The 24,669-nt window shown below is 32.7% G+C and overlaps 2 protein-coding genes across 4 annotated transcripts in view; one reads left to right on the forward strand and one right to left on the reverse strand.

Annotated features, from left to right (window-relative positions):
* Positions 1–1,461, forward strand: part of LOC136029408 (estrogen-related receptor gamma-like) — a 180,060-nt gene extending 178,599 nt beyond the window's left edge. For all 3 annotated transcript variants that reach the window (XM_065707771.1, XM_065707774.1, XM_065707772.1), the window contains one exon: positions 1,049–1,461. In XM_065707771.1, coding sequence (XP_065563843.1) covers positions 1,049–1,211 — 163 coding nt within the window. In that variant the 3' untranslated portion in view covers positions 1,212–1,461. The remainder of the gene's footprint in view (positions 1–1,048) is intronic.
* Positions 1,462–15,873: 14,412 nt separating this feature from the next.
* Positions 15,874–24,669, reverse strand: part of LOC136029713 (serine/threonine-protein kinase PAK mbt-like) — a 13,280-nt gene continuing 4,484 nt past the window's right edge. Inside the window, exons 2-4 of the mRNA XM_065708216.1 lie at positions 24,473–24,617; positions 22,496–22,611; positions 15,874–18,734 (exon numbers count right to left, since the gene is read on the reverse strand). Of these exons, the coding sequence (XP_065564288.1) occupies positions 18,573–18,734; positions 22,496–22,611; positions 24,473–24,617 (423 nt within the window). The 3' untranslated portion in view covers positions 15,874–18,572. The remainder of the gene's footprint in view (positions 18,735–22,495; positions 22,612–24,472; positions 24,618–24,669) is intronic.

The following is a 24,669-nucleotide window of genomic DNA, read 5'->3' on the forward strand; positions in this document are numbered from 1 at the left end:
GATGTCGATCACCCACAATTATGCAATTGGCCCACTATGCTTTGAAAATTTATTTTCATTATGCTTTTACTAGAAAAAAAAACAAAAAAATCAAATGAACGTGGATTGTCAGTTTAATTAATATACTGGTATTTCTTCGTTAAAATTTTGATATTTTTTTTTTTATTTATGAGAGTAAAAAATAAAAAAAAAACATTTAAAGTGTATTTTTTTTCTGATAAAATGCAAATTATGTTCTGGTCTTGAGAAGGCATGGGGGTTATTAGCCCTACTCGTATTAATTTTTGTTCGTTTTGAGTTTGGATCGGTTATTGATTGTAATATCTATTCGTTTTGAGTTTCACTCATTTATTGATAGTGATTTGTGGTAGTTTTACGCTTGAAAGATTATTTGACTTTATTCTGCTTGTTTTTGGCTTAATGGAGCTCTTTATTTTCCTTGGAAAAACTTGTTTTGTGGAATTGTTTTTAATTAAATTAGTTGAAGGGGCCGTGTAAGTTTTGTGGGGGAGTTATTAATATCTGATCAAGGTCTATTGTTCAAGCTGGAAATTTCTTATTTCATGAGTGATAATCTTTTAAATGAGGTTGGTAGTAAATAGGCCCTCTCCCAAGAGTTTTAAAATACTATCTTTTGGATTTTCATTGATAAATGCCTTTTTTTGTATTTTCATTGGAAAAAAATGCCCTCTAGATTCTGACTAATAAGTCTTGCCATCCCGCCTTTTATTCTCGTGAATTGACGCCCATGTTGCAGGCTTGGAAAATACTTAAAAAAAAACAACATATGATACCCCGTAAAGTGATAATATTGACAGTATTTGGAATGCTGAACCTAAAAATTTGGGTGTTTTATTCTGTGGTGATTTTAACTTCTGTAAATGAGACTTGAAAGTAGATTTTTAAACTATGAAACAGCATTGAAGGTGAGGCTTAATCAGTGTACGGCAAACTAGGTTAAATTTATTTTACTACAAAAAATAGTTTCCGTGGTATGTTCATGTTTTTTCCTTTTTTTATTCTAAATTCAATTCTCTATTCTTTCCAGGAATACATCGAGCCACCTGGCCGCATCTCAACTTTTGCTAATCTTACCTTGTTTACGACAAGCTGATGGAATCGTAAGAGAAACATGGAAGAAAATACGGCGGCAAGGTCGCGTAGCAATGAACAAGTTATTCTTGGAGATGCTAGAACCAAGTGTGCGGTAGAAGAAGACATCATTGTCATAATTGGTGCTTGTGATATACCTCGAAACTTTTGATGTTATTGAAAAATTTCTAAGCAGATCATAAACACGGAAACACTTTTTTTTACTCAAATCAACTGACAGAAAGCCATTATAGGATTTTTAAAGCCACCATGATTTTCACCATGGTTGACGCTTTATTTTTGTATATAATAAGTGTATTTAAATCGGTTCCTTGAAATGTGGAATTCGAAATAAATGGCAATACTTAGGTTCATTGAAAATACAAATAGGTATACGTTTTTCATGTTGCTCTTAGATAGTTGTTTAGTTTCTAGTCTACCGAACGTTAAGTTTTGCAATCGATTGTTAATCTGTGTAAGGAACAGAATTTATTCTTTATTAAAAAGTCCACAAAAATGATTTTAAAGCTAGATTTCCATAGCGGCATCTTCTCTATTGGAAGAATTCCTAGTTACGTCCGTAGTACGTTCGAATTTCTTTGTACAAAGAAAGATTGAATCTCTATCTTAATGTGTTCATATAAAAAGCCTGTGATTTTCAGCCCTATCGTTTCCCAATGGACTCAGATTCACGAATTGAGTTTTCTGTTTACAGAAAAGAGATATTTTCACAAATAAGATGTTTTCTAGGTGTAAATTAGTTTGCCTAAATTAATTCGTTGCTTTAATTTATTTTATCATTTGTCAATAAGTCTGCAATTTATTTTACGCAATAAAAAAATTGGTGCTATATTGCAAATCTTCATAAAAAAGGAATTGCAGTTGTAGTTCGCCTAAAGGTAGCTAGACAGAGGACGAGTTTAATACTGCTGCTAACAACTCAATAAAGCACCAAGTTACCTGAGGCCAACACAGCTACGTGCGCTCCTCCATCCCAATCTATCCAAAACCTCCCTCTTTACATCCTCCCAAAAAGTTTTTTTTTCCCTTGAATCTTTCTTTATGACATCCTTCCACCCCAAGCTTTCCATTTAGCCCTAGACGGTTGGCCGAAAAGGACAGTCTTCGGCAATCTGTCATCCTTCATCTCCAGAACGTGCCCTACCCATCTCAACCTTTATCTCATAAGGTTGTTTCTCGCCTTGTCTCGCGGTTGTTTCATAAGGTTTATCTCGCCCTAGAAAGTAGGATTGAAACACAGCTTTATCCGTTTTTCGGAGTGCCCATGATTTGACCGCTAGGGTCAATTCAAATACCTCAAGTAATGTTCTAGCTAATGATTATATTCATAAAAATATGTAGTATTCTACCCTCTTGGAAGAATATGGCTTTCTCTAGGTTATACCAAAAGCTATACCATTGGCTAAAAGTGTATCCAAACTCCTCGTACTGTTTCTCTGACCTAACTTCTAGGTATCCTTGAGAACACATGGTCATGTCTACAATTTTTAAATTATATTATCCTACATTATAATTAAACGATCTCAAATTAAATTATCTTATTCTCTTTCATTCAAATCTTAAAAAGTTCAGTTTTTTTAAAGTTTTTTTGTAAATGGACTCGTTACAACAATTATTTGTTATTAATGGTGCAGTGATAAAAGACAGATTTTGTGGCCGTGGGAATTTTAGAAGTAGCTCATGTGGTTGAAAATGTATAGTTCTCATTCCCTTTCAAGGCTCAAACATTATGGAGAGATACTAGTCCCCCCCCCTGAGAGGTATTATCTTAAAAATTGATATTTTAACTATTAAATATGAAGAATTGGAAACAAATACTAAATAGTAAACACTGCTGTAATTTCAAAGTCAAATAATAAAAGAGAGTGTAGATTATTTTATTATTTCCTGACAACCTAGATACTACTAAAGGTGCATCTAGACTCATTGTACTCTTTCTCTAACACAACTTCTAGGTAACTTAGTGAACAAATGGTCATGTCTACTATTTTTGAATTAGATTACACTATGTTACAATTAAACGATCTCAAATTAAATTATCTTATTCTCTTTCATTCAAATCTAAAAAGTTCGGTTCATTTTTAAAGTTTGTCGTATATGGACTCGTTACAACAATTATTTGTTTTTAATAGTGCAGTGGTAAAAGACAGATTTTCTGCTAGGATCTAAATTGGAATAGGGTCTATTTTATAATCTCCATAATTGTCATTTTAAATAAAAATATGAAGCCTTCGGAACGAATGGAAAAAAAGTAAACATTGTATAATTACCTGTTTCCTAAATTTTTCGTTATATGTTGAAACATGCGGATTTTAAAGTCAAATAATAAAAGAGAGTCTAGGTTATTTTATTATTTATTATTTCCCGTAATTTGCAAATATATAGCCCAAATTATATATTTCCCATCTTTTCTGTCAATTCTCTTTGCCTTTTCTTACGCTAAGTTGAAAGAAGTTGGTAAAAGAAACTGGTTTGTAGTGCGTCAATGCATGAATAACTTGAGATGCAGGAGGTATATCATACAAGTACCTTTTTTACAAAACCCAACGACAATTTGTTTCGCATGTATTAATTACTTTTTTTCGAGTCGAACGATTTTCTTTGGGGGGGGGGGGGGGAAACCAATACAATTAATATTTATTATTAGTACCAAGGGAAGAAGCTTTGCTTGTTTAAAACACAGTTATTTTGAAAAAATTTCGATGGAATAACAATATTCACTTCTTAAATACGGCCCTGAATGTTCTCTTTTCTTTTTGGAGGAAAGCGGAAAAATACAATATCAGGTTGGGTTCAAATAAGCTTATTCAGTACTTGCACAGCGAGCATAAGCCCATTCCAAGATTTATTTATTATTAATGATATAGCAACAGAAAAAGGCCTGATAATGAAAGTTGAACTGGACTAGAGTATATTTATTTTTTACTCTAAGCATTGTTACTATAATAAGTTGTGACAAAATATTGATGTAAACGTTTCAGTCAATGACTTGTTTGCGTCTTATTATCAATGTTCTGCTGTTACCCCTTCAATGATGGTCTTATTCTTTTAATGTGAGGATCCTTTCAGCGAAGGACTATGATTTGCAACACATTTTCACCGATGCATCTCAAATTCCTTCTAAGCTGTTTTTATCTCATCAGGAAAAAATTCTAAAATGAATGTTGTAGCTTTCTAATAACCTACTTTCCAAATGTGAGCACAACAAGCATAAGCCCATTCCAAGATTTATTTATTATTAATGATATAGCGACGAAAAAAGGCGTGATGATGTGGAGTTGAACTAGACTAGAGTATATTTTTCTTTTACTCTAAGTATTTTTACCATAATAAGTTGATGACAAAATATGGACGTAAACGTTTTATTCAATGCCTTGTTTGCGTCTTATTATCAATATTCTGCTGTTACCCTTTCAGTGGTGGTCTTATTCTTTTAATGGGAGGATTTTTTCAACGAAGGACTATGATTTGCAACACATTTTCACCGTTGCATCTCAAATTCCTTCTAAGCTGTTTTTATCTCATCAGGAAAAATTCTAAAATGAATGTTGTAGCTTTCTAATAACCTACTTTCCAAATGTGCGCACAACGAGCATAAGCCCATTCCAAGATTTATTTATTATTAATAATATAGCGACGAAAAAAAGCCTGATGATGTGGAGTTGAACTAGACTAGAGTATATTTTTCTTTTACTCTAAGTATTTTTACCATAATAAGTTGATGACAAAATATGGACATAAACGTTTTATTCAATGCCTTGTTTGCGTCTTATTATCAATATTCTGCTGTTACCCTTTCAGTGGTGGTCTTATTCTTTTAATGGGAGGATTTTTTCAACGAAGGACTATGATCTGTAACACATTTTCACCGTTGAATCTCAAATTCCTTCAAATCGGGAAAAAATTCTAAAAATGAATGTTGTAGCTTTCTGATAACCTACTTTCCAAATGTGAAAACAAGGCTTGTATCATGTCAACACTCAGTATATATATTTTAGCTGGAATATTTATAGCTTTTCTTTTCAAATAACAGCATTTTAAATTTGTGATTATTTTTGCCAAATATGTCTAAGAGTAATATAATTTATCGAATTTGTAACTTCAATCTTTGCTAGTAATTAAATAAAAAAAACTAATTTTTTTAGCTGAAAGTAAGGAGCGACATTAAAACTTAAAACGAACAGAAATTACTCCGTATATGAAATGAGTTGTCCCCTCCGCAATCCCTCGCTCTTTACGCTAAAGCTTTAAATTGTTTTAAAAAGTAGAATTGTGGCAAAGAGTCAAACTTTAGCGTAAAGAGCGAGGGATTGCGGAGGGGACAACTCATTTCATATACGGAGTAATTTCTGTTCGTTTTAAGTTTTAATGTCGCTCCTTACTTTCAGCTAAAAAAATTAGTTTTTTTATTTAATTTCTGAACGTTTTTGAATTAATGCATTAAAACTTTTGGCTCTCCGCACATAATTATTAAAATGAAATTTGTATATTAATTCTTTTTTTGGCTAAATGGCTTTCTATTAGTTTTGATCAGACGATTTTGAGAAATAAGGGGTGGAGAAGGAGGCTTAGTTGCCCTCCAATTTTTCGGTTACTTAAAAAGGCAACTAGAACTTTTAATTTTTAACGAACGTTTTATTAGTAAAAAATATACGTAACTTAAGAATTAACTTACGTAACAAACTTTCATAACCTTATATTTTTATTATGTAAACGAGGGGATTTGTACCCTCGTTAATACCTCGCTGTTTACACTAAATCGTAAGTTTTGTCCCAATTCTTTAAGAATGACCCCTGAATCAGAAAGGCCGTAGAATAAATAGTTGAAATTACAAAAAAATACTTTAGCATAAAGAGCAAGGTATTTATCTCCTCCTAAGTACCTCGCTCTTTATGCTAAAGTATTTTTAGAACCCCTCATATGCGTAATAATATCTGTTCGTTTTAAGTTTCAATGCTACTTCTTCCTTTCATTTGAAAAAAACGTTTTCGTGTTTATTTTTCATTGTTTTCTTATAGTAATGCTAGAGAATTCTGCGCCCTTGTCATTGAATTTTTCTTCCCCCATGACAGATTCCTCCAAGGAAAGATCCTCCAACATAGCCCCCTCTCCTAAACCCCACCCCCAAACAAAATAAAATCCCCCTGAAAACGTTTGTACACTTCCCAATAACCATTACTATATGTAAACAATGGTCAAAGTTTGTAACTTGCAGCCCCTCCCCCAGGGATTGCGGGGGAGTAAATCATCCCCAAAGACATAGTTATTATGGTTTTCGACTATGCTGAACATAATGGCTATCTCAAAATTTTGATCCGTTGATTTTGGGAAAAAATGAGCGTGGGAGGGGGCCTAGATGCCCTCCAATTTTTTTGGTCACTTAAAAAGGGCACTAGAACATTTCATTTCCGTTAGAATGAGCCATCTTGCGACATTCTAGGACCACTTGGTCGATACCATGACCCCTGGGGAAAAGAAAAAAAAAAAAAACAAACAAACAAACAAATAAACACGCACCCGTGATTTGTCTTCTGGCAAAAAATACAAAATTCCACATTTTTGTAGATAGGAGCTTGAAACTTCTACAATATGGTTCTCTGATACGCTGAATATGATGGCGTCATTTTCGTTAAGATCCTACGACTTTTAGGGGGTGTTTCCCCCTATTTTCTAAAATAAGTCAAATTTTCTCAGGCTCGTAACTTTTGATGGGTAAGACTAAACTTGATGAAACTTATATATTTAAAATCAGCATAAAATGCAATTCTTTTGATGTAGCTATTGTATCAAAATTCTATTTTTTAGAGTTTCGGTTACTATTGAGCCGGGTCGCTCCTTACTACAGTTCGTTACCACGAACTGTTTGACTTTAATTAATTTATTTTTCGGATTGAGACTGGCGTAGTTATCCGTATTATCCTTCTTAGATTATCTATTTTGTTTTATTTTACCCTTACTTTGACTTTCCCTTTTTGCCTCTCACTCCTAGATTTTTCTTTTCTCTTTGTTCTAATGATCATGACCCAAGACGGATTAAAAAAAAAAATAAATAAAAATTAAATTTATTAAAATATTAGTTTGATTCTGTTGAGAATAGAAAATATTCATGGATAGAAAGATAATTTAGAATTTTTTTCTAAATCTAGAAAACCTTTAGTATGGAATATAAGCTAAATGGTGTTTATTCTAAGACGAATTTAACAAAAAATTGTTTTTAAATACTGCTTTTTTTTTAATGTTTTTGTTCTTATTGTGTGTCATCGACTGCATAACTGTATTTTTTTAAATATAGAAAACCTTTCGAGTAAGAATATAAGTTTTAAAATAAAATATTCTAAGACGGAGTTTACCCCCCCCCCCCCAAAAAAAATCAATTTAAAAAGATACTAGTTTTTTTACATTTTTGTTCTTATTGTGTGCCATCGACTACATAATTGTAATTTTGAAAATATGCAACAAAAAATGATGGTGTATAGAAAGGGAAAAATTAATTAAAGGAATCTGCAAAATGGAACAGACTCAATTCCAATTAACATCAAAAACCTATAGGGCTGGCAAGAACAAAAAGAGGGCCCTAGGGAGAAATTTCCTCCTATATCTTGGTCATCAGGTACGGATATTGAGCGTCCAGTCTGTAATATTTCTAAAAGCATGCGTCTGGAGTTGTAAATGTCAACTCTACAATGTTTATTGCTTACGAACTTTTACTTCCAAATATTGAGCGTCAAGTCTTTAATCAAACAGTTTGTGGTAACCCGGCTCAATACTAACCGAAACTCTACACTTGGAGGGCAACTAGACCTCCTCCCGACGCCCTTTTTCTCAAAATCGTCTGATCAAAATTTTTAGATAACCATTTTGTTCAGCATAGTTAAAGGCCGAATAAATTTACCTTTAGAAATTTCATGATCCTCCAAAGGCCCTGGGGAAATGTCTTTAATTTATAATATCTGTCCATTGTTTGCGTGTAGTATTTGCTATTGGGAAGCTAGTGGGATTTTCCACGATGAAAATTTGTCATGGGGAGGGAATTTTTCAGGGGGTGAATTTTCCAGGAAACATTTTGCACTTGTAAAATTTGCCAGAATTCCTATACGAGATTCTTCTAGTGTCTTTCTCTCTCTTTGTCGATTCAATTTTACGCGTGGAGAAGTTAAGGGTAAGTGTCCGGGGTAAATTTTCGCCAGGATTGGATTGCCTAGAGCAGTGGTTCTCAAACTTATTTAGACACTATACCCCTTTTTATCCACAAAACATTTTAGGTACCCCTTCTCAGTTATCGGTAGTAAGTAAACTATAGCTAAAATATAAATAAAATGGTCAGTCCTAGAGTTAAAGGGTTGTTTTATTTTCCTTGTTGGCTGGCCATGTATCCCCTAAAAATTTTTGCGTATCCCGAAGGGGTAAGAGTACCACAATTTGAGAACCATGGTCTAGAGGATAAGTCGGTCAGGAGGAGGGATTTTTCCATGGAGTTGTAGCCAGATTTCCTGGAATTATTTAAAAAACGATCAGAAATTAAATAAGAAAACAAGTTTTATGAGCCGAAAGTAAGGAGTAACATTAAAACTTAAAACGAACATAAAATTATTTCGTAAATGAGGAGTTACTTCTCCTCAACACCTCCCTCTTCACGCTAAAGTTTCAATTCTGTTCCAATTCTTTAAGAATGACTCCAGAAACAATATGTTCTTTTAATTAGAACAAGAAGAAGCTTTTTTTTAAGTACTAAAAAACTTTAGCGTAAAAAGCAAGGTGTTGACGAGGAGTAACCCCCTTCATTTACGCAATAATTTCTGTTCGTTTTAAGTTTTAATGTTGCTCCTTGCTTTCAGTTGAAAAAACTTGTATTTTATTATTTATTATTACTAAAAGCATGGGTCTGGATATGTAAATGTTAACCCTACAGTATTTATTACTTAGAAGTTTCAAAACGACAACAATATGAGAAGTTTGGACCCACCTTTATCGTTTTGTTTAATTTTAACAAATTGTAAACCCTCGGTGTGTAGGATTAAAATCAGGGTCAAATACGAGAATCATTTTGGAAGTATAAAATGACCTGTTGTAAGATTGCAGACACGTAATTTGTGTATTTTATTTAATAATAGCAATGATTCATTGATGCAAGATGAAAGTTCAGATATATTTGCTAAAAAGGTGCTAAAAAGAAGAAGCAAAAGTATATCTCGGTCATCAGGTGTATAACGATATTAAAAGTACGCATCTGGACGTGTAAGTATTATAGTGTTTATTACTTGGAAGTTTCAAAACGGCAACAATATGAGAAGTTTGGATCCACCTTTAGAATTATTGTTTTATTGAATTTTAAAAAATTGCTAATATTGTTTGTACTATAGAGTTTGATTTGTTGTCAGCTGTGCTATTTGGCATTAAAATTCGGATCTATTTTTGAACGCTCTTTTTGTGTTGTCTTTTAAAGTTAGCTTAATTGTATTCTAGCGACTTCAACAATCACTACTATCAGTTTTGTAAGCCCAGAAGTTGAGACCAGTGAGCCCACATATTTATTTAAATGTTTTGATCCAGTACTTTATATAGAAATGGTATTGTGTATTACTAGAAAGGGAATTATCGTTATGTGAAAAAATGAAATTGGCATTAATGCCCAAATTTAGGCTAATCTAAGCGGTATTTGTATTGATGACCAAAAATTTTAAAGAGAAGAATTTTTTATTGTTGTTCTCATTAGAAAAAAAATATCTCTTTTGCTAAGTTTATTTTCAAAACTAATAATTTCTCGATAAACTAATAACAACAAAATCTATAGATAAAACTAATAGAAATAAACTTGCTGGTGGTATTTCCATGTATTGTTATCACTATGAAAAAAAAATTAAGAAAAGAAAAGTTAAAAAACATATATACAAAAAAAAAACAATATGAAATTGATTTAGGAGTCAAAAGTGAGCATACAGACACGCTTTAGTATTACTCGAAACGGCAAACTCTTGACTCAACATCGCTACACCTGAAGCTCCAACTCGGCAGAAAAAAAACGTAATAAAAAATTGTCACTGCCATTATTAATATGTTTCGCATTTTCAATAATTTGATATTTTGTGTTTAATGCAATGTGTTTATTTAATTGATAATGTTTTTAATATGTTTATATAAATAATTGTCATTACTTCACCATAAAATAGTTCGAAATGATTTTTGATACTCCGGCCCCTATAGTAACTTACATTATTGGACAACTGAAGTAACAACCTGACAATAATCGAAACTAAATGATGTGACTCGGTTCAGTCTACTGTCTTATTTCGAGGACAGGTAGTGTTTTCTCGCTACACTTTTAATAGCCAGAATTCGACTAAAAGCTTTAAAATTTATGAATAGACTATTGAATGAAAAAAAAACGAAAAAATAAAGAAAAATTGTAAATTTCAGAAATTTAAACAGTTGGTTTTGTGCTTGACAATTAATCATTTTAAACTAAAAGGAGGTTTAAATTTTTGCTGCAAAAATTCACTAATTGTCTACAGTTTTTTATTACCAATTAAAGGTTCTCATTAAAATCGAGGTCTCCAGACCACTACTCCTTGGGATCTCAGGTCGGGCCAGTAGTTCGCAAATTTTGCAACTCTACGGTATCTAAATTGGGGGCTGCACCTTTGGAATTCCAGTAATGTAGGAAATCCAACAAAAAATCTGCGTATTTGGGCGTCGTCATTAATTGTATTTCCTTCTATTCAAGCTCCCTATTTCCTTGGAAACTGTATTAACTAAATATTTCTTCCGTTCTTAAATTATTTTTTTGTTTAATTCCTTTGCTTGCATCTGGGTTTCGAAATCTGAGTACAAAGAAATGTTTATTAAATAAATCACTGGTGAACATGCCGAATAAGAGACCTGCGCAAACGAATCGCAGTTTCTTTCTCTTGCCGAATTGGATCTTCAAATAAGATCTTACTACTGGTCTTCTTTCTAGTTCGTCAGGTTGTCTAAGTAGAAGAGAAAACTGTCACAGTGACGTTCGGGCTGTTTGCATATTCGTAGTAAATTATGTCATCTCACTTTCAAAGAAGTCAGGCGCAGTGAAGGAAGCGCAGCACAGCGCTTCCCCCAGTGAAGGAAGAAACGATTAATTTTTGAAACCTTTTCGAATGTCCTCGATTTTAGTTCTCGATCATCTGTGACATTTTGGATTTATTGGAGATGAAAACAACAATGAAACATCTTTTTTGACGCATAGGCTAGTTAGAAATGGTTACGGGTATGCTTCTACCTGTGAGCCTTGCAACAAATATACAGAATATTTTAAGTAATTAGGTATTCAGGTCTTGCACTGTGTAGCAGGAATACAAATATAGTATCTTTTTAGTTTGATCAAAAGATAAGAAATAATTTAGGGGGCATTTTCATTGAAAACTACTTTTGTTGATATTTCATTAAAAAGAATGAAAAAATAACAAGGTTCTTACGTTGAAACTTTAAAACTGTATGACTGCTAACATGCCACAAACTTAACATAGGGAACACAAAGTTTAATCTGTCCTTATAACAATGCTTGCTAACATTAACCAGGGAGCATATTTTTTTACTACTTTGTTTTGAAAAATGTGTTTTAATACCTTAAAAAAACAATTGGTTCTTGGCACAACAATTTACAAAACATAGTTTTATGGAAAAAAGAGCAAAATTAAAACTTGGTATTTCTTGTTAAAATTCAAAAGCAAAGTTTTCCTTATTAAACAGTTTGTAGTAAGGAACTGTAAGTAAGGAGCGATGCGGTCAATAGAAACCGAAACTCAGTAAAATGGAAATTTGATATCAATAGCTATGTCAAAAGAATTGGCCTATTATGCTGATTCCATATATATCAGATAAATTTAATTTAGTGTTACGTAAGAAGTAACAATTACTTAATTTAGTGTTACGTAAGGGGACACAAGTTTAATCTGTCCTTATAACAATGCTTGCTAACATTAAGCAGGGAGCATATTTTTTTACTACTTTGTTTTGAAAAATGTGTTTTAATACCTTAAAAAAAAAAAACAATTGGTTCTTGGCACAACAATTTACAAAACATATTTTAATGGAAAAAAGGGCAAAATTAAAACCTGCTATTTCTTGTTAAAATTCAAAAGCAAAGTTTTTCTCATTAAACAGTTTGTAGTAAGGAACTGTAAGTAAGGAGCGATGCGGTCAATAGCAACCGAAACTCAGTAAAATGGAATTTTGATATCAATAGGTATGTCAAAAGAATTGGCCTATTATGTTGATTCCATATATATAAGATAAATTTAATTTAGTGTTACGTACCAAACTACAAGCCTGAAAAAATTTGCCTGATTTTCAAAAAAGGGGGGAAACGCCACCTAAAAGCCAAGGAATCTTAATGAAAATAACATCGTCAGATTTGATGGTATCCAAGAACACTGATGTAGAAGTTTCAAACTTCCACCTGCAAAAAAGTGGAATTTTGTATTTTTTGCCAGAGGAAAGATCAAGGATGCGTCATTATGTTTTTCCCAAGGCTGATCGCATCGAAACAATAGTATCGACAAAGGGCCCATTCGAACGGAAAAGTAATGTTTTAATTCATCTTTGGCCATAATAATTAGAATAAAGAGAAAGGAAAAACTTAGGATTAAAAGGAAAAATAGGAAAGTCGAAATAAGAGTAAAAGAACAAAATAAGAGGATCTGGGAAGGATAATACGGATCAATATGCCAGAATCAATACGAAAAAAAAAATTAAAATTACTAGCAAAGATTGAAATTACAAAGACGATAGACTATATTGCTCTTAGACATATTTGGCAAATATAATCACAAATTTAAAATGTTTTATTTGAAAAGAAAAAGTTGTAAATATTCCAGCTAATATATATAAACAGAGGGTTGACATGTTACAAGCATTGTTTTCACATTTGGAAGGTAGGTTATTAGAAAGCTACAACATTCATTTTTATAATTTTTTCCCGATTTGAAGGAATTTGAGATGCAACGGTGAAAATGTGTTACAAATCATAGTCCTTCGTTGAAAAGATCCTCTCATTAAAAGAATAAGACCACCACTGAAAGGGTAACAGCAGAATATTGATAATAAGACGCAAACAAGGCATTGAATAAAACGTTTACTTCCATATTTTGTCATCAACTTACTATAGTAAAAATACTTAGAGTAAAAGATAAATATACTCTAGTCTAGTTGAACTCCCATCATCAGGCCTTTTTTCGTCGCTATATTGGCAATGGACTTATGCTCGTTGTTCAAATACTTAATAAGCTTATTTGCGCAGAGCCTATTATTTCACCACTTTCCTCCAAAAAGAAAAAAGAGCATTCAGGGCCGTATTCAGGGAGCGAATATTGTTATTCGAAAGTCTTTTAAACGAGCAAAGCTTGGTCCCCTGGTACTATTAATAAATATTTTATTTTGGAAACAAATGTATTGGAGTTATTAAAAAGCGCCAGAGAGTCCTCAAAAATGACGCCAGTTTTGCTGTGACTTCATTTTCAAAGGGACATCAGGCTCTTAAAAAAAAAATTCTCACCAGGCAGTTTTTTAGAAAAATGCTTTTACACTTTTAAATACTATGGACTGTTTTACATTTTAGAGACTTCAGTAATTTGGGGACAAGGTGGACATCAATGTCTAGCCATCATCGCTTCGGACCAATCACACCTGCCTATAAAACAGGAACTAATCTTTAATTAGTAGACAATGATTGTTATAGAAGAAATAAAGAATGATGCTTAGACATATCTAGCTAAGAATGCATGTGAACTAAACATGAAGGAGCCAGATGGAAGTAGCAGGGGGATTCACCTCCTCCTAATTTTTCAAAAAAATTTTTGCCTTGTGTTCTTGATCGTAATATCATTCTAATCATCAGGAGCTAGAAGCTGGATACCAATGTTTGATAATCACTGGCCCATACTATAGGTCGTATCTGTAAACATTATGTGATGATTACGTCAACAGTCAGATTCAGTAGTAAGAACTTAAACTAACAATTAATGCTTGAGAGACTGGTCGCCACTAAGAACAAATTATCAGTTACGGTAAATGCAAAATTTTGAATTGAAATCCCAAAGTGTTGAATGATTACCACACATATAATTAACATACTTTTTAGATTAATGATTAATATACTTATCGTAAGATTCCAAATTTCAGACTGAAATCTTGAGATCTTTGAAAAACGCCAAGAATCAGAAGCACTAGTTCGTAATAAAAAGACTAATATTCCCAGCTTAAATGTCTACAAAAATCAAACCGTTGGATCTAATATATTTTAATACAATCAGGGACGGAACAATATAAGACACAAAGGTTATAAATGATATGCACATAACTGGATCAGATAAACCCAAAACAAATGAAATTACTCTTCCCTTTAATAAACACAAATGACTAAAAGAAACCATCACGGAAACATCAACGTGCACAAAAATCCCCCATTCTTAAAAATACTTCCAAGAAGTATTACACAAATCTGGTAAATATTTTGATACCCTTCTTAAAGAACATTTCTTTTTGTAGTATTAAATAAATAAAAGTATTTTGCAAAGATCTTACAATTTCATTTTTTTTATTACAATTAAAATTTCATTTTTATACATAGAGTCGAATCCAAAAAATTGCAAAATCAAAAATTCCGCTTTTCACACGTTCCCCCCCCCCCTTCCACCTTCCCTAAATCAGTTACCCACAGAAAGGATAAAAGTCGTGCATATGAACTAATCCTTCTTTCGTAAAATTGTGGTTTAAAGGTGAATGATTTTTAAAACATTAGAGCAGTAATAAATTATAAATATGAAGCAGATTGTCTTTAAGGTAACAAGCTATCATTTTCATATGCACAATAGTTTAAAATTTTTGCCAAAGTGTTCGAAGAAACATTCTACCCACGAGGTTGTCTAAACATATGTTGAATTTTAATATCTTTAATTGCCCATTTTATCTTCAAAGGTAGCTGATGAATTGGACTATGTTTATGGTGAATGCAAACGCTATGTCGTTTCTCTTAATGACATATAAACAAAATTTGGTTCATTCCTCTTTTTTTAAGTTCCTTTTTATTGAAATTAACAAATTGGTTAAGCTATTAGAAAGCTATAAGATTTTTTTTTTTAGATACCTATCGTATTAGAATCGCATATTATTCACTAATTCATGAATTTATAGACATGGGAAATCAATACACCTTATTCTTTTTCATGAAATTACAATTCAACTCAATCTGTTTAACGTTAATACACTTAAAAAGACACAATGTGCTATTTACATACTTAAACTTTAGGATGCCTCATTATCTACAAGTGGGGAAAAGCTCACAGCAAAACTAATATCTCACCAATTCAAACGCACACAAAATTAATATGGAACAAATAAAAATACACTACCAAACTATGAACCCATACTAGAATAAACTAATCTAATAAGAATGCTACTTCTTCTTTACTTTGGACAAACTTGAACATTTCATCCACTTTCTTCCAATCAGGAACGTGCCAAGGAGAAGTTTCCTCCATTCAGATGGCAGTATTCATTCTACACTTTTGCTACATGTCAGAGAATATGAATAGCTTTCAAGAGTAGAAACTGGTTCTAGTGCCTCAAAAGAAATCGCCAATGCCATCTAGCGTTTCGTGTTTCTTATTGTAATACATTGCAAATTAGTTGAAGCAACGTAACTGGCAATAGTAATGTAGTGAAAAGTGTCTGATCTTGATTTCAGAGGAAAAAGTATAATTACCAAGTTTTAAAAAATGCCAAGAAACATGAAACGCAAGATGGTGCTGGTTTTTAGACACCAGCGCCATTTTTTACTCATAAGTTAGTCAAACACTAAGCTACAATCACCAAAAAGCGGAAAACAAACAGAAAACAACGCGACAGCTGCATGTACCTGATCAAAGTCAACTCCGGCATATTAGGATACATCTTCAAGACTAGTTTCTCGCCAAAAACCAAATACAGATTATAGACGAAAATCAATGACTGCACAAGAAATGTGCAAGTTTTTTTTAAGATATAACCCGGGGTATAAAAAAGATCCTATTTATAAATAAAAACAAAATAGCTGTATTTAATTGTTTTTAAACTATTAAAAACCAAAATTTGGCAGAATTTCAACTTACTATTTCGAGACTCCTAATTTAAATTTTATTTGGTAAATAGTAAGTTAAATTAAATAACAATTAAGGCTCATATCGGAATGGTGAATAACAATACCTTAATGAGCAAAGAACAGTGAATGCTCTGAAACTAGGATTGCTAAAACCCATCCGTTAGACATCACATTGGAATAAAAATTCTGCAGGAATTCTAATACAAAATTTATTCGCCAGGTTCGCACTAATCAGAATCAAGATACTACTTTTTCTAGTCATATAAATAAATGAAAGTTCCGAGAGCCATCATGACCAAGTCCAATTTTCATTACATTATGGAGGGTTTTACTGTAAAATCATTTAAATGACTTTTAGTTTTATACAGCCACAAGAGTAGTCCTTAAAGACTCAATGTGGTCATTGTGGTTTTAACGCAGCAAGATGCTATTTAACAGCGCATTTATGTGTATATCTCTTGAACTTTAGTAAATAACAAGCAATATATGATCATAAATAACGAACAGTAATGATAATACCAGTAATAAATAAATGATAAGCAATAGTATTAAACAACATCTAATAAAAAATCGCGGATAATAATGATCAACAAACTAAATAATAATAAATAATGAATGTAAAGTTTTTGAAAGTAATTTTTTCTTCTACTAGCAGCAATATTTTGAACGACCAAGTTCACAAATATAATGTGAAATATCAAAGGTAGAAAAATACGCAAGATTTCAAACTATAAATAATTTGGGATTTTGAAAAATAACATTAAAAACTTAAAATTATTAACTTAAATCATCATTCTTAATGTGTTTTTATTTCCAATAATTCTAGGACGCATAAATTCTAAAATTCGGTAATAAAATTCGTTACCATATTAATGGGGGCCACTCTTCTACCGCACTTTCTAAGCTTCTACTATGTGTCAAAAAACAACTTTCATTGCTTGTCGTTTCCAAAGTGAATTTTCAAAGACCCAAAGTACGTCTAGTAAGCCTTTAAAGATGAAGACTCGTGCAAAAAATGAGAACAATTGTTCTCGTTATAAAACGCTAAAGTCCTTTAACGGAGTTTATTTCAACTAGGCAATGAAGAACGTTCTTCACATTTAAACACATAAGAAAGCACCAAAGAAACACCAGGACGATTTTGTGTCAAGCGTTTTAACATTAACATTTGCAACAAGAATCCTTGATAAATTTTCCTCGCTGTTTATTGGACTTGATCAAAATGACCTCAGAACAGTTAACAATATAAACATGTAGAACTATAGTTATACTTCATAGTGACACATTATCAAATTCGTTCATTTTTCGTTATAAGTAAGTTAGTTTCACAAAAAATAAGTGCAGCCAATTTTACATCAACTTGTCGGTCATAAATCTTCTAAGGTCTTACGCCTCTAATGAAAGACCTAAATTATGGGATATCCATTTTTAAGCTCACGAAAAAGTCCTCTGACATGAATGAAAACAACATATAAGATCAAATAAAATGTTCCTCCACAAACACTTAAATGATAACCTCATTAAATTATTAAATAATCACTTGCACGTATTCAATATACGAAAAAAAAAACCCTAACACAAAAGCCAGATTGTCTTTAGGCAGCCAACAAAACACCCATATATGTCATATGTTGGAATTACAATAAGTAGTATTGTTGTGTCGGATTAACGAGGCTTCTTGATAAATGGACTGAATATATAATCGAATGAATAGCCAATAAATGGACTGAAACTGAACTATACAATGTCAAGATAAAACAACTTAACATTGGTATAACTTATTCTGTTTCATTTAATACACTTCATATTCATTTTCATTTAAACCTATACACGCTATACAGTTCTACGCTAGAACTAGTGTAGCGCTTGTATCTTAGCGATAAAATAAAATTAGTAATTTGATCAAATCCCTAACAACCATTCTAAATGATCTAATTGTATAACTAAAATACGTAGGGAGTTGATCGAATCCCAAACAACAGTCTTAAACGATTTATTGAAATCGCTAAAACCCTCTTCGATTTGATCAAATCAAGGCAACAAATATACTTAAGGAATACTGGGTCGTAAGAAAAATATTATATAATAGCTGCGTTATTCTTTGGGCTCTAAGAAAAAAAAACTAAACTAATTATCCAAAATGACCACCAAAAGGCACAACAGACTGAAAGGAAACAACTCCAGACTTTCTCTAATATTATTTCATGTTGACTCTCAACATTAGACACTTGGCATTTATATCCCAAATCAATCGTAAGCTGTATTCTAAACACAAAGAATTCTTTCACTTATCCCATACTGAAGGTCTTATTTACATAATGTAGCATAATCACCAATGTCAGGTATTAGTTATTGGGGCGAATTTCTGAAGGATCGCATCAAAGGTACAAGGAGGGAGGGAGGCCCTGCTTGCCGTAAAAATGGATGGTGAAGCAGTTCAACAGCAGTTGCTCTCTGTGTAGGGTCTCGTACTAACATTCTATCAAGGAATCCCTGAAGTCGGGCTGATACCTGAAAATAAAGTATGTGTTAGTTTGATTCTCAGGGTACAGTTAACTGATGAGAGGGGGTTATCAAGTCTGTTCAAACCATGAACTAGAGCATAGTCTGGGGAGATGGTAACAAGGGCGCCAATAGTTAACCAAATTAACCAAATTAACAAGTTTATTCAGAAAAAGTAAAAACAGAAAAAATACGGAATGAGGGCACGAGAAAAAATCTTGGGGGATCCAAGTCCCCTTCCCCCTTTTCTGGAGCCACCAGTGAGTCGGTTACACATATGGAGTTACTCAACAAATTGACGAGACATTGAACAACTTCTTTGAATGGAATAAGGCTACAAATAAAAATCTAATAACTAGCCTAACAGCTATTACCCTGTGGTGGCACATTAGATTAATCTCTGCTTGGTAATTCATGGCCCGGGGTTCGTTCCAAGCTGAAACGAGATTTAGTGACAGGCTTTCAACATGTCCTTGTAAAAACAAAAAACAGCAACCGGAATATCGACAATTATCGAAGCCAATGCTCCATTAATAGATCTGGAGAATCTTTATTCCTTTTTTTTTACCAACCATTATATTCAACTCAATCAGATTTTGATTTTGGTTTTTCAGATTTTGAAAATAAAAACAAGCATTACCTACAACAATTTTTACATTATTACCTACGGAGTATAACTATTTTCTATGCAAAAAAAAGCAGATGGTTTTGAAAAATGACAAGACCGGCTATTCAAATCTATCAGAGATACGCAAAAAAAAAAAAAAAAAAAAAAAAAAAAAAAAAAAAAAAAAAAAAAAAAAAAAAAAAAATTACCATCTACCATCATTAAGCTAATCAAAGAATTAATTCCAAACAAAACTAGACAGACTAGGCTAGAAATAAATGAAAACACAAATTCATTTTTGGAATCACCTATATTATTTAACATTAGATTGGGCCTAAAACATTAGCTCCACTTTTTTCCAAAATTAGACTGTGCAACCAATTAAAAAAAAAGAATTAAACCACACACGAAACTAGCCTACATAAGATCTACGAGAAACAGTTTAATAACTTGAAATAAAAGAACATACTAACGTTCAAAAAACTCCCAGTTAGATCCCAAACAAACTTGGCTAGTTGTGTTGTGTTAGCAACACTTAGGTTTTGTCGTGTTATTTTTTTTTTTTTGTTCCTAGCACCCCAATTTCAGCTTATTCCTAGAAAGTGGTAAGGGTCTAACCTCTCTGGTTTGAAAGTGTGGACCTTAGGCCGGATTGATGAATATGACTTTGGATTTTGGAAAGCTTCGTAGAACTCTTGCCTGGGGCCAAAAATCAATTGTTTCAACCCATTTCTGTTCGTGATTTCAGCTGAGTTTATCATTCGTTTTTTTTGCACTTGGGATTGCGGTAGAGAAACGGTATCAGATGCACCTCTTAAACTTTAAAATTTCTCGCATTGCTAAAGAAATTAGAGTTTATCCTCTGCTCCTTTCTAAGTACGGCAAAAAAGTCAACTTTTGAACTAAGACATATAGATTTTTTTCCGACGGCAATCGATAGCTCTTGATGAGCTGATCAAAGTATATGTCATCCATTTTTTTGTAGAAAAATTCCTTCATAAGAAATACCAGTTTGAAAGTTTAAAGGGACTGACAACTTCAGTAGTAAGGTACACACGGAAACCAAAAATAGGCCGATACCAATTGTGAGACATATAGGGAAGTTTTAAGCAACAGTCGACTGTTAGCTCATAATCATCTTCGGCAATGCGGTGTTAGCAACTTTTGCTAACCTAGCAACGTTAGCAACAATCATCTTCAACAATGAGGGGTTCACAACTTTTCCTAGTTGCAATGAGGGGTTTGCAACTTTTGCGAGTTGGTGTACCTAGTATTTATTTTAAGATCCTTGCAGATTAACAACTCCAGCGTTTAATCGATGCGAGGAAAAATCTAACAAAGTAAAGAACTAATTGATTTAATGATATTGAAACTAAAAAGTACTTGAATGATAACGTGCCCGTACAAAGTTATAGCACAAAGAAAAAAACTGAAAAAAAATCCTAAGAACGCCTAAGGCTGGGTACCCACTCCGTCAATCAGCATAAATTTAATAAATATATATTCACTCGAGCCCTAGCACTCGGTACGCTTGTATATATGTGATTCTCAAATAACCCAGAGGCATAGCTAACTTGTTTTTTTTAACCGCAATTCACAACATCATTGCGAGAAAGACCTTAGATAGACGAAGCAATCCACAAAAGTAACCAAAATGGATTGCTTTGTCGCTACTAAAGTAGCTCGAAGCAAATTGATTTAACCGCAGACTTCATTATCCATCATTTTCATAGGTAATTCGTCGTGATACTTGTTGTCACATATCTTCTAACTGCAGACCTTTTTGTGCTTCATTTTCAGTCATCGTTATTTCAGAGATTTTTCTATGCCTACTGCTTTAGCTGTTCAGATTCATTCATCATCTTGTATTTTGGACGAAGTCATGGATACCTAATTTTTTCCCAGTTTTTCCCAAGCATTATTTCGATTTGCCTTCTAGCCGCCGATTTTGTTTTGCAACGTTTCCGTTTGCAATCCAACGTGAGGCTCTCTTGTCATTTTGTATAATTTAGCACGCGTCATAAATAACGATAATACCAAAAAAAAAAAGATATATGTAATCTGCTCTTCAAATGCATATGGATGTACCGTCATTCACATGAAAATGGGTTTTCCAAAATTAGGATTCTAAGTAAATTTTGCCAACCTTGTGACCTATCTATATCGTTTTTTTTCACCCCTGGAATTCTCAGTGTGCTAATTTTCAAAAACGGGGCAATTTTCGAGAAAAATTATATGATCTTGAAGAGCTGCAGCTGGGTTCCTAAGAATAATAATCTTAGAATTAATTAAGAATATTAATTAATTAAGAATAATTAAGAATAATAATAATTAATTAATTAATTAATTAAGAATTAATAGAATTAATTAATTAAGAATAATAATTAATTAAGAATAATAATCTTTGATTCTAAGTGAATTTTGCCAACCTTGTGACCTATCTATATCGTTTTTTTTCATACCTGGAATTCTCAGTGTGCTAATTTTCAAAAAACGGGGGAATTTTCGAGAAAAAATGTATGATCTTGAAGAGCTGCAGCTGGGTTCCTAAGAATAATAATCTTAGAATTAATTAAGAATATTAATTAATTAAGAATAATTAAGAATTAATTAATAATTAAGAATAATAATTAATTAATTAAGAATTAATAGAATTAATTAATTAAGAATAAGAATTAATTAAGAATAATAATCTTTGATTCTAAGTGAATTTTGCCAACCTTGTGACCTATCTATATCGTTTTTTTTCATACCTGGAATTCTCAGTGTGCTAATTTTCAACGAAAATTAGAAACGAAGTAATGCCCCTAAAACCCTTGTCTTTCTGAACCAAACAATAGAAAATCGTGGTTTTATTATGAATAGAATAAATAATAAAAAAGAAAAGGTGGGTTAAAATCAGCAAAAAATGTCACTAAACAGCATAAGAAAGTGTGGCTTATTTGGAGTCATCTTTGAAAATCAACTGATTGCTAATGTTTGAGTTTTTATGAATGAACAGCTTTGTCAAACTTAATTAATTAGTTTTGCTTTTTAATCTTCATGATTTAACGTGACAACACTGACACAGGTGTGATAAATAAATATATGATCTTGAAGAGCTGTAGCTGGGTTCCTAAGAATAATAAACAAAAGAAGAAAATGAATAAGATAGAGGGATTACCTTTTGACAATTTCTTAACTTCGGTGGTGGCATGTCTCTTATACGCCTCATTGCTTGAAGCGGAGGTTCATTGAAGAAGGGTGGCTCTCCATCAACCATTTCAATTACCATTATCCCTGAAAATAAATAAAAATAACACCACAGCCAAACATAATACTGGTACAACAAATATTCGTATAAGACGTAATACTCAATACAGAAAATATCCAATAGAGGACAATTGTGCATTACACAAAAGACCAATCTAATCCTAGGTGAGCTACGGATTTCTACTTCAGCTAAATGATTCCTTTCAGCCATGAAACGGACTGAATTAAGACCAAATTTAAGAAATCGTTTAAGAGATCTAAGCGTAAGCAAAAGATATTTTCTAAAGACAAAACCCATTCTTAAAACAAGAATCAAAATTATCAAGAGACAAAGCAGTTTATAAGAGTGGATTACCGTTTTGCAAACTGCTAAACAAAGAATTTCTAGATCCCCAATTCAAGTCCCACGATTCGGAAAAATCCATAATCTTCTTTCCAACAAGATTGTCAAATCTACAATTATTGAACAAAATCAAAACTCACGATCGACGAGTCACTATCCTGACTGTCAGCGGAAAAGGCCAAAGTCAGTGTCATTATTAAAAACATAATGAATAAATAAAAAAAACAAAGTAGGTTTTGCAATTGGTAAATAATTACGAAAGATAAACACTCAACTTTCAACTCATTCAAGCATCACTCCGCACCTTCATGAATCGTAATCTTTAGTATCCCGCGTATAGTTTTCTTCATTCAAATGGGGGCGAGTATAACTTCAACAGTACTATTGCGAGTCTGTCAACCATGTATTCTTTTTGATAGTTTTCAACAGTGCACTGTTATAAGCCCCTTCACAACCTTTATCTCTCTAGGGTCTTTCTGTGTTCACTTAGATTACACTTGTATTTTGATAGACTCTTGTCAAATCCTTTTACAAGTCTCCAGGCCCTTGCCTGGATTTTTATTAACATAACCTAATTTTCTCATACTTACTGATTTATAAATGCTAATAATTTTTAGGTCTTCCTTTTTGTACCTGTATCCACATTTTGCAAGTTTGATTGAAATCCATTGATTAATAAACAAGAGTTTCTTTCATGGTTTAGCATCTAAATTGTTACAGAAAACAGAAAACGACCACCCTGGGCCTACAGAATCACAACTCCCCTGGGTATTGGTAGTAGTACCTTAGTGGGATTGGCTCATGCGCGAAAGCTAAAAAAAAACACAACCCTTGAGCCCTATCAGATCTTAATTTTAGTCTTTCATAAACAAACGAGTGAAGACCTTTATCGAATAGTGGCAATTACTCACGCGTAGACAGAGTCCTTGAGCCCTATCAAATCCTGATTTCGATCTTTCATAAACAGACAGAAGAGTAGAACATTGGTGACAGTGACTCACACGTAAAAACTGAAGCCACCCCATCCCCTTGAGCCCTATCAGATCTTGGTATCATCTTTCATAAACATAGAGAAAGAAGACATTTGCCAAAACTTAATGTGAGCAAGTCATGCGTTAAAGCTGAAACAACACCACACCTATCATGTCACCGTAATCCGTCTTAGAAAACTGTTGAACGTGATACGCTTTTTCAATCGCTTCTTTTTGATTTAGCTCAAAAAGATTTCAGAAAGAACAATTTATTTTTGTATTTAAACTGCCCGTTCTGCCGTTTCTAGCAATTATGGGTATGCATACTAAAAATCCGATCCTCCGACATCCCATTTTTATACACCTGAGCCAGATCGACGATAACTTTAACAACCAAAGTCTATTCAAGCAAAAACAAGTTGACTTTCCTAAATGGCAAAAAGCAAAAGCTTAATACCATAATAATGAAAATTAATTTACCGCTTATTAACCTTCGCCACACCAATAAATTAAACACTAGTTGCTTCATAGAGCATTGCGCGTTTATAAAATCTAATATTCTGAATCACAGTACCTAAGGACCATATATCGACTTCAGGACCATAGGGGAGACGAGATATTACTTCTGGAGACATCCAATACGGGGTTCCCACAAGTGACTTTCTTTTTGGTAGTTCTTGAGAGACTTGTGCGCAAAAACCAAAATCAGATAATTTAACCTGAAAAAATAAACAAATTGTTTTGTCATAAAATAAATTTAACTCTAAATTC

The sequence above is a fragment of the Artemia franciscana genome, chromosome 7 (assembly GCF_032884065.1).
Source record: "Artemia franciscana chromosome 7, ASM3288406v1, whole genome shotgun sequence".
Taxonomy (NCBI): Eukaryota; Metazoa; Arthropoda; class Branchiopoda; order Anostraca; family Artemiidae; genus Artemia; species Artemia franciscana.